Source organism: Salvelinus namaycush, unplaced genomic scaffold, assembly GCF_016432855.1.
Source record: "Salvelinus namaycush isolate Seneca unplaced genomic scaffold, SaNama_1.0 Scaffold197, whole genome shotgun sequence".
In the NCBI taxonomy this organism is placed as follows: domain Eukaryota; kingdom Metazoa; phylum Chordata; class Actinopteri; order Salmoniformes; family Salmonidae; genus Salvelinus; species Salvelinus namaycush.
The window spans coordinates 108,859-120,464 of record NW_024058752.1 but is presented as its reverse complement, the minus strand read 5'-3'; the positions used below and the strand labels follow the sequence as shown (position 1 = coordinate 120,464).

Here is an 11,606-nt window from a genome sequence, read left to right as displayed (position 1 = left end):
TAAGGTGTATGTAAACTTCCAAGATCAACTGTATATATACAGTATATAGTGAAATAACAGGTCTCAGAGATGCAGAGAAGAAATAGATGTTACTTTTCATCTCAGAAGAAACCAGTCTGTTTTTTGTAGTTGTGTCAGAATCATCACAGTATACTACTGTGGGAAGGGCATATTACAGAAACACCATATTTAATCTAAAAAAAAAAATATCTCTAGAAAACGGTTACTTTAGAAAATAAGCCAAAGTAGATACAAGGTTTTTACCAGAGAATTTTACTTTGCAAAATGTAATACTTTATAATTTACTTGATTGGTTGATTGAGAATCAAATCACTGCAGTGATACCAAAATGGTGTAATCCGAAGTTCAAAGACTCAAATCTCCTGAAGTAGCGTTGGGTTGGTCCCTTTAGCGTGGACCATTCCAAAGACCAGGGCTTTCCCTTCCCCAGGTTTTTGCTCCAACCCCAGTTGAATTACAATCAAGTGTGCTAGATTAGGATTGAAGTGAAAATGGTAGCTCTCCAGGAAGTGGTACCGATACACCAAGTCTGGAACCACCAGGATCCTGAACAGCTTCTACCCCCAAGCTGTAAGACTGCTAAACAAGACTGTTATCTCTGATCTGACCTGTTTATCAACCCGTTATCTCTGATCTGACCTGTTATCTCTGATCTGACACGTTATCTCTGATCTGACCTGGTATCTCTGATCTGACCTGTTATCTCTGATCTGACCTGTTATCTCTGATCTGACCTGTTATCTCTGATCTGACCTGTTATCTCTGATCTGACACGTTATCTCTGATCTGACCTGTTATCTCTGATCTGACCTGTTATCTCTGATCTGACACGTTATCTCTGATCTGACCTGTTATCTCTGATCTGACACGTTATCTCTGATCTGACACGTTGTCTCTGATCTGACCTGTTATCTCTGATCTGACCTGTTATCTCTGATCTGACCTGTTATCTCTGATCTGACACATTATCTCTGATCTGACCTGTTATCTCTGATCTGACCTGTTATCTCTGATCTGACACGTTATCTCTGATCTGACCTGTTATCTCTGATCTGACCTGTTATCTCTGATCTGACACGTTATCTCTGATCTGACATGTACCAATGAAGTTTCACAGGCTTATTGATCCCTGTTATCTCTGGTGTTACTGTAACCCTGTATGGAGTGCAAATGCTTTTTTTACATGGTCAAAACTGCTTGTACTGTTTGTTATGAAACAGGTGAAAACATAATATTATACTATTAATGTCTTCTGTACTGGCCCTCTTACGGGGAGAAGACACACCTACAGATATATACAGAGATGAAAGTGGTGCTGCTGTGTGACTGGAACTTTCCTGAGTTTATGAAAGTCAAAAAAAATTCAAAGAGAAAATTTAAAAACACATATAAATGACAGTATGTCTTTCTTTAAATAGCATGACTCCTCTGACAGCCGTGTAGCGTGTGTAGAGTCTTTGGTCACATTCCCATGGTGCTTCCTTCCGCGCTACGCCGCTTCCCTGGAACGGGAACGTCAGCGGCAACGGATGGTAACCGTGGTGATGCTCTACGCTGCCGAGAAGTTAGATCTGATAGAATCCTCTCGTAACTGACGATGCTTCCCAATGTCACATTCCTCCCTCGCCGTGCGCCGCTCAATGGTTATCCTGTAGTTCTTCCTGTTAGGAACAAGACAAAAGGCTTTGAGAAGGGTTTGAATCGTCTGTCTTCTCTTTTAGGCCAGGTCAGTAATTGTGCACAGATTCTTGTTTACAGTGAAATGGGGCCTCCTGCTATAGATTCCTACTAGATCAGCCCTGTAGTAGGAAACCAACATCCACTCTAACTAGATCAGCCCTGTAGTAGGAAACCAACATCCACTCTAACTAGATCAGCCCTGTAGTAGGAAACCAACATCCACTCTTACTAGATCAGCCCTGTAGTAGGAAACCAACATCCACTCTTACTAGATCAGCCCTGTAGTAGGAAACCAACATCCACTCTTACTAGATCAGCCCTGTATTAGGAAACCAACATCCACTATTACTAGATCAGCCCTGTAGTAGGAAACCAACACCCACTCTAACTAGATCAGCCCTGTAGTAGGAAACCAACATCCACTCTTACTAGATCAGCCCTGTAGTAGGAAACCAACATCCACTCTTACTAGATCAGCCCTGTAGTAGGAAACCAACATCCACTATTACTAGATCAGCCCTGTAGTAGGAAACCAACATCCACTCTTACTAGATCAGCCCTGTAGTAGGAAACCAACATCCACTCTAACTAGATCAGCCCTGTAGTAGGAAACCAACATCCACTCTAACTAGATCGGCCCTGTAGTAGGAAACCAACATCCACTCTTACTAGATCAGCCCTGTATTAGGAAACCAACATCCACTCTTACTAGATCAGCCCTGTAGTACGAAACCAACATCCACTCTTACTAGATCAGCCATGTAGTAGGAAACCAACATCCACTCTTACTAGATCAGCCATGTAGTACAAAACCAACATCCACTCTTACTAGATCAGCCCTGTAGTAGGAAACCAACATCCACTCTTACTAGATCAGCCCTGTAGTACGAAACCAACATCCACTCTTACTAGATCAGCCATGTAGTAGGAAACCAACATCCACTCTTACTAGATCAGCCATGTAGTACAAAACCAACATCCACTCTTACTAGATCAGCCCTGTAGTAGGAAACCAACATCCACTCTTACTAGATCAGCCATGTAGTACAAAACCAACATCCACTCTAACTAGATCAGCCCTGTAGTACGAAACCAACATCCACTCTTACTAGATCAGCCATGTAGTACAAAACCAACATCCACTCTTACTAGATCAGCCCTGTAGTAGGAAACCAACATCCACTCTTACTAGATCAGCCCTGTAGTAGGAAACCAACATCCACTCTTACTAGATCAGCCATGTAGTACAAAACCAACATCCACTCTTACTAGATCAGCCCTGTATTAGGAAACCAACATCCACTCTTACTAGATCAGCCCTGTAGTAGGAAACCAACATCCACTCTTACTAGATCAGCCCTGTAGTACGAAACCAACATCCACTCTTACTAGATCAGCCCTGTAGTAGGAAACCAACATCCACTCTAACTAGATCAGCCCTGTAGTAGGACACCAACATCCACTCTAACTAGATCAGCCCTGTAGTAGGAAACCAACATCCACTCTTACTAGATCATCCCTGTAGTAGGAAACCAACATCCACTCTTACTAGATCAGCCCTGTAGTAGGAAACCAACATCCACTCTAACTAGATCAGCCCTGTAGTACGAAACCAACATCCACTCTTACTAGATCAGCCCTGTAGTAGGAAACCAACATCCACTCTTACTAGATCAGCCCTGTAGTAGGAAACCAACATCCACTCTAACTAGATCAGCCCTGTAGTAGGAAACCAACATCCACTCTAACTAGATCAGCCCTGTAGTAGGAAACCAACATCCACTCTTACTAGATCAGCCCTGTAGTAGGAAACCAACATCCACTCTTACTAGATCAGCCCTGTAGTAGGAAACCAACATCCACTCTAACTAGATCAGCCCTGTAGTACGAAACCAACATCCACTCTTACTAGATCAGCCCTGTAGTACAAAACCAACATCCACTCTGACTAGATCAGCCCTGTAGTAGGAAACCAACATCCACTCTAACTAGATCAGCCCTGTAGTAGGAAACCAACATCCACTCTAACTAGATCAGCCCTGTAGTAGGAAACCAACATCTACTCTTACTAGATCGGCCCTGTAGTAGGAAACCAACATCCACTCTAACTAGATCAGCCCTGTAGTAGGAAACCAACATCCACTCTAACTAGATCAGCCCTGTAGTACGAAACCAACATCCACTCTAACTAGATCAGCCCTGTAGTAGGAAACCAACATCCACTCTAACTAGATCAGCCCTGTAGTACGAAACCAACATCCACTCTAACTAGATCAGCCCTGTAGTAGGAAACCAACATCCACTCTAACTAGATCAGCCCTGTAGTAGGAAACCAACATCCACTCTTACTAGATCAGCCCTGTAGTAGGAAACCAACATCCACTCTAACTAGATCAGCCCTGTAGTAGGAAACCAACATCCACTCTAACTAGATCAGCCCTGTAGTACGAAACCAACATCCACTCTAACTAGATCAGCCCTGTAGTAGGAAACCAACATCCACTCTTACTAGATCAGCCCTGTAGTAGGAAACCAACATCCACTCTAACTAGATCAGCCCTGTAGTACGAAACCAACATCCACTCTAACTAGATCAGCCCTGTAGTAGGAAACCAACATCCACTCTTACTAGATCAGCCCTGTAGTAGGAAACCAACATCCACTCTTACTAGATCGGCCCTGTAGTAGGAAACCAACATCCACTCTTACTAGATCAGCCCTGTAGTAGGAAACCAACATCCACTCTGACTAGATCAGCCCTGTAGTACGAAACCAACATCCACTCTAACTAGATCAGCCCTGTAGTAGGAAACCAACATCCACTCTAACTAGATCAGCCCTGTGGTAGGAAACCAACATCCACTATTACTAGATCGGCCCTGTAGTAGGAAACCAACATCCACTCTTACTAGATCAGCCCTGTAGTAGGAAACCAACATCCACTCTTACTAGATCAGCCCTGTAGTACAAAACCAACATCCACTCTAAATAGATCAGCCCTGTAGTACAAAACCAACATCCACTCTAAATAGATCAGCCCTGTAGTACGAAACCAACATCCACTCTAAATAGATCAGCCCTGTAGTAGGAAACCAACATCCACTCTAACTAGATCAGCCCTGTAGTAGGAAACCAACATCCACTCTTACTAGATCAGCCCTGTAGTAGGAAACCAACATCCACTCTTACTAGATCAGCCCTGTAGTAGGAAACCAACATACACTCTAACTAGATCAGCCCTGTAGTAGGAAACCAACATCCACTCTAACTAGATCAGCCCTGTAGTAGCGAACCAACATCCACTCTTACTAGATCAGCCCTGTAGTACGAAACCAACATCCACTCTTACTAGATCAGCCCTGTAGTAGGAAACCAACATACACTCTAACTAGATCAGCCCTGTAGTAGGAAACCAACATCCACTCTTACTAGATCAGCCCTGTAGTAGGAAACCAACGTCCACTCTTACTAGATCAGCCCTGTAGTAGCGAACCAACATCCACTCTTACTAGATCAGCCCTGTAGTAGGAAACCAATGTCCACTCTTACTAGATCAGCCCTGTAGTAGCGAACCAACATCCACTCTTACTAGATCAGCCCTGTAGTACGAAACCAACATCCACTCTTACTAGATCAGCCCTGTAGTAGGAAACCAACATACACTCTAACTAGATCAGCCCTGTAGTAGGAAACCAACATCCACTCTTACTAGATCAGCCCTGTAGTAGGAAACCAACGTCCACTCTTACTAGATCAGCCCTGTAGTAGCGAACCAACATCCACTCTTACTAGATCAGCCCTGTAGTAGGAAACCAACGTCCACTCTTACTAGATCAGCCCTGTAGTAGCGAACCAACATCCACTCTTACTAGATCAGCCCTGTAGTACGAAACCAACATCCACTCTTACTAGATCAGCCCTGTAGTAGGAAACCAACATCCACTCTTACTAGATCAGCCCTGTAGTACGAAACCAACATCCACTCTTACTAGATCAGCCCTGTAGTAGGAAACCAACATCCACTCTTACTAGATCAGCCCTGTAGTAGGAAACCAACATCCACTCTTACTAGATCAGCCCTGTAGTAGGAAACCAACGTCCACTCTTACTAGATCAGCCCTGTAGTAGCGAACCAACATCCACTCTTACTAGATCAGCCCTGTAGTAGGAAACCAACATCCACTCTTACTAGATCAGCCCTGTAGTAGGAAACCAACATCCACTCTAACTAGATCGGCCCTGTAGTAGGAAACCAACATCCACTCTTACTAGATCGGCCCTGTATTAGGAAACCAACATCCACTCTGACTAGATCAGCCCTGTAGTACGAAACCAACACCCACTCTTACTAGATCAGCCCTGTAGTACGAAACCAACATCCACTCTGACTAGATCAGCCCTGTAGTAGGAAACCAACATCCACTCTTACTAGATCAGCCCTGTAGTAGGAAACCAACATCCACTCTAACTAGATCAGCCCTGTAGTAGGAAACCAACATCCACTCTTACTAGATCAGCCCTGTAGTAGGAAACCAACATCCACTCTTACTAGATCAGCCCTGTAGTACGAAACCAACATCCACTCTAACTAGATCAGCCCTGTAGTAGGAAACCAACATCCACTCTTACTAGATCAGCCCTGTAGTAGGAAACCAACATCCACTCTTACTAGATCAGCCCTGTAGTAGGAAACCAACATCCACTCTTACTAGATCAGCCCTGTAGTACAAAACTAACATCCAGTCTTACTAGATCAGCCCTGTAGTAGGAAACCAACATCCACTCTTACTAGATCAGCCCTGTAGTACAAAACTAACATCCAGTCTTACTAGATCAGCCCTGTAGTAGGAAACCAACATCCACTCTAACTAGATCAGCCCTGTAGTACGAAACCAACATCCACTCTGACTAGATCAGCCCTGTAGTACGAAACCAACATCCACTCTTACTAGATCAGCCCTGTGGTAGGAAACCAACATCCACTCTAACTAGATCAGCCCTGTAGTAGGAAACCAACATCCACTCTTACTAGATCAGCCCTGTAGTAGGAAACCAATGTCCACTCTTACTAGATCAGCCCTGTAGTAGCGAACCAACATCCACTCTTACTAGATCAGCCCTGTAGTACGAAACCAACATCCACTCTTACTAGATCAGCCCTGTAGTAGGAAACCAACATACACTCTAACTAGATCAGCCCTGTAGTAGGAAACCAACATCCACTCTTACTAGATCAGCCCTGTAGTAGCGAACCAACATCCACTCTTACTAGATCAGCCCTGTAGTACGAAACCAACATCCACTCTTACTAGATCAGCCCTGTAGTACGAAACCAACATCCACTCTTACTAGATCAGCCCTGTAGTAGGAAACCAACATACACTCTAACTAGATCAGCCCTGTAGTACGAAACCAACATCCACTCTTACTAGATCAGCCCTGTAGTAGGAAACCAACATCCACTCTTACTAGATCAGCCCTGTAGTAGGAAACCAACATCCACTCTTACTAGATCAGCCCTGTAGTAGGAAACCAACGTCCACTCTTACTAGATCAGCCCTGTAGTAGCGAACCAACATCCACTCTTACTAGATCAGCCCTGTAGTAGGAAACCAACATCCACTCTTACTAGATCAGCCCTGTAGTAGGAAACCAACATCCACTCTAACTAGATCGGCCCTCTAGTAGGAAACCAACATCCACTCTTACTAGATCGGCCCTGTAGTAGGAAACCAACATCCACTCTGACTAGATCAGCCCTGTAGTACGAAACCAACACCCACTCTTACTAGATCAGCCCTGTAGTACGAAACCAACATCCACTCTGACTAGATCAGCCCTGTAGTAGGAAACCAACATCCACTCTGACTAGATCAGCCCTGTAGTAGGAAACCAACATCCACTCTTACTAGATCAGCCCTGTAGTAGGAAACCAACATCCACTCTAACTAGATCAGCCCTGTAGTAGGAAACCAACATCCACTCTTACTAGATCAGCCCTGTAGTAGGAAACCAACATCCACTCTTACTAGATCAGCCCTGTAGTACGAAACCAACATCCACTCTAACTAGATCAGCCCTGTAGTAGGAAACCAACATCCACTCTTACTAGATCAGCCCTGTAGTAGGAAACCAACATCCACTCTTACTAGATCAGCCCTGTAGTAGGAAACCAACATCCACTCTTACTAGATCAGCCCTGTAGTACAAAACTAACATCCAGTCTTACTAGATCAGCCCTGTAGTAGGAAACCAACATCCACTCTTACTAGATCAGCCCTGTAGTACAAAACTAACATCCAGTCTTACTAGATCAGCCCTGTAGTAGGAAACCAACATCCACTCTAACTAGATCAGCCCTGTAGTACGAAACCAACATCCACTCTGACTAGATCAGCCCTGTAGTACGAAACCAACATCCACTCTTACTAGATCAGCCCTGTGGTAGGAAACCAACATCCACTCTAACTAGATCAGCCCTGTAGTAGGAAACCAACATCCACTCTTACTAGATCAGCCCTGTAGCAGGAAACCAACATCCACTCTTACTAGATCAGCCCTGTAGTAGGAAACCAACATCCACTCTTACTAGATCAGCCCTGTAGCAGGAAACCAACATCCACTCTTACTAGATCAGCCCTGTAGTAGGAAACCAACATCCACTCTAACTAGATCAGCCCTGTAGTAGGAAACCAACATCCACTCTTACTAGATCAGCCCTGTAGTAGGAAACCAACATCCACTCTTACTAGATCAGCCCTGTAGTAGGAAACCAACATCCACTCTAACTAGATCAGCCCTGTGGTAGGAAACCAACATCCACTCTTACTAGATCAGCCCTGTAGCAGGAAACCAACATCCACTCTAACTAGATCAGCCCTGTAGCAGGAAACCAACATCCACTCTAACTAGATCAGCCCTGTAGCAGGAAACCAACATCCACTCTAACTAGATCAGCCCTGTAGCAGGAAACCAACATCCACTCTTACTAGATCAGCCCTGTAGTAGGAAACCAACATCCACTCTAACTAGATCAGCCCTGTAGTAGGAAACCAACATCCACTCTTACTAGATCAGCCCTGTAGTAGGAAACCAACATCCACTCTTACTAGATCAGCCCTGTAGTAGGAAACCAACATCCACTCTAACTAGATCAGCCCTGTGGTAGGAAACCAACATCCACTCTTACTAGATCAGCCCTGTAGTAGGAAACCAACATCCACTCTAACTAGATCAGCCCTGTAGCAGGAAACCAACATCCACTCTAACTAGATCAACCCTGTAGCAGGAAACCAACATCCACTCTAACTAGATCAGCCCTGTAGTAGGAAACCAACATCCACTCTAACTAGATCAGCCCTGTGGTAGGAAACCAACATCCACTCTTACTAGATCAGCCCTGTAGCAGGAAACCAACATCCACTCTAACTAGATCAGCCCTGTAGCAGGAAACCAACATCCACTCTAACTAGATCAGCCCTGTAGTAGGAAACCAACATCCACTCTAACTAGATCAGCCCTGTAGTAGGAAACCAACATCCACTCTAACTAGATCAGCCCTGTAGTAGGAAACCAACATCCACTCTGACTAGATCAGCCCTGTAGCAGGAAACCAACATCCACTCTGACTAGATCAGCCCTGTAGTAGGAAACCAACATCCACTCTGACTAGATCAGCCCTGTAGTAGGAAACCAACATCCACTCTGACTAGATCAGCCCTGTAGTAGGAAACCAACATCCACTCTAACTAGATCAGCCCTGTAGTACGAAACCAACATCCACTCTTACTAGATCAGCCCTGTAGTACAAAACTAACATCCAGTCTTACTAGATCAGCCCTGTAGTAGGAAACCAACATCCACTCTTACTAGATCAGCCCTGTAGTACAAAACTAACATCCAGTCTTACTAGATCAGCCCTGTAGTAGGAAACCAACATCCATTCTAACTAGATCAGCCCTGTAGTAGGAAACCAACATCCACTCTGACTAGATCAGCCCTGTAGTACGAAACCAACATCCACTCTTACTAGATCAGCCCTGTGGTAGGAAACCAACATCCACTCTAACTAGATCAGCCCTGTAGTAGGAAACCAACATCCACTCTTACTAGATCAGCCCTGTAGCAGGAAACCAACATCCACTCTAACTAGATCAGCCCTGTAGCAGGAAACCAACATCCACTCTAACTAGATCAGCCCTGTAGTAGGAAACCAACATCCACTCTAACTAGATCAGCCCTGTGGTAGGAAACCAACATCCACTCTTACTAGATCAGCCCTGTAGCAGGAAACCAACATCCACTCTAACTAGATCAGCCCTGTAGTAGGAAACCAACATCCACTCTAACTAGATCAGCCCTGTAGTAGGAAACCAACATCCACTCTGACTAGATCAGCCCTGTAGTAGGAAACCAACATCCACTCTGACTAGATCAGCCCTGTAGCAGGAAACCAACATCCACTCTTACTAGATCAGCCCTGTAGTAGGAAACCAACATCCACTCTTACTAGATCAGCCCTGTAGTAGGAAACCAACATCCACTCTTACTAGATCAGCCCTGTAGTAGGAAACCAACATCCACTCTTACTAGATCAGCCCTGTAGTAGGAAACCAACATCCACTCTTACTAGATCAGCCCTGTATTATTTATATATTTTTATTTTACCTTTATTTAACTAGGCAAGTCAGTTAAGAACAAATTCTTATTTTCAATGACGGCCTAGGAACAGTGGGTTAACTGCCTTGTTCAGGGGCAGAACAATAGATTTGTACCATGTCAGCTCGGGGATTCGAACTTGCAACCTTTCGGTTACTAGTCCAACACTCTAGGAAACCAACATCCACTCGTACCAACTGAGCCACACAGACAGTTCTGAACATGCTGGTTACTAGTCCAACGTACTGAACATGACATGTGCTGTTTTACCTGATGAAGTAGAAGGCCATTAGCAGTGCTGTCCCCAGCAGGGCTCCCACTATGATCCCAGTAACAGCAGATACTCCTAGTCCACCTGCTTGGAGAAGAAGAGGGAGGCTATTAGTAAGGTTAACGGTACCGCTGATGCACACCTGGGTTACTGCAGTATACCCACCTGGGTTACTGCAGTATACCCACCTGGGTTACTACAGTACTACAGTATATCCACCTGGGTTACTGCAATATATCCACCTGGGTTACTAGAGTATATCCACCTGGGTTACTAGAGTATATCCACCTGGGTTACTACAGTATATCCACCTGGGTTACTAGAGTATATCCACCTGGGTTACTAGAGTATATCCACCTGGGTTACTACAGTATATCCACCTGGGTTACTGCAGTACTACAGTATACCCACATGGGTTACTGCAGTATACCCACCTGGGTTACTACAGTACTACAGTATATCCACCTGGGTTACTGCAATATATCCACCTGGGTTACTAGAGTATATCCACCTGGGTTACTAGAGTATATCCACCTGGGTTACTACAGTATATCCACCTGGGTTACTAGAGTATATCCACCTGGGTTACTACAGTACTACAGTATATCCACCTGGGTTACTACAGTACTACAGTATACCCACCTGGGTTACTACAGTATATCCACCTGGGTTACTACAGTATATCCACCTGGGTTACTACAGTATATCCACCTGGGTTACTGCAGTACTACAGTATATCCACCTGGGTTACTACAGTACTACAGTATATCCACCTGGGTTACTACAGTACTACAGTATATCCACCTGGGTTACTACTACAGTATATCCACCTGGGTTACTACAGTATATCCACCTGGGTTACTACAGTACTACAGTATACCCACCTGGGTTACTACAGTATATCCACCTGGGTTACTACAGTATACCCACCTGGGTTACTACAGTATATCCACCTGGGTTACTACAGTACTACAGT

General features: G+C 44.5%; 1 protein-coding gene across 1 annotated transcript in view; it reads right to left on the bottom strand.

Annotated features, from left to right (window-relative positions):
- Positions 1–1,019: 1,019 nt before the first annotated feature.
- LOC120037895 (atrial natriuretic peptide receptor 3-like) overlaps positions 1,020–11,606 on the bottom strand; it is a 78,670-nt gene continuing 68,083 nt past the window's right edge. The window contains exons 7-8 of the mRNA XM_038983860.1: positions 10,630–10,714; positions 1,020–1,682 (exon numbers count right to left, since the gene is read on the bottom strand). Coding sequence (XP_038839788.1) covers positions 1,571–1,682; positions 10,630–10,714 — 197 coding nt within the window. The 3' untranslated portion in view covers positions 1,020–1,570. The remainder of the gene's footprint in view (positions 1,683–10,629; positions 10,715–11,606) is intronic.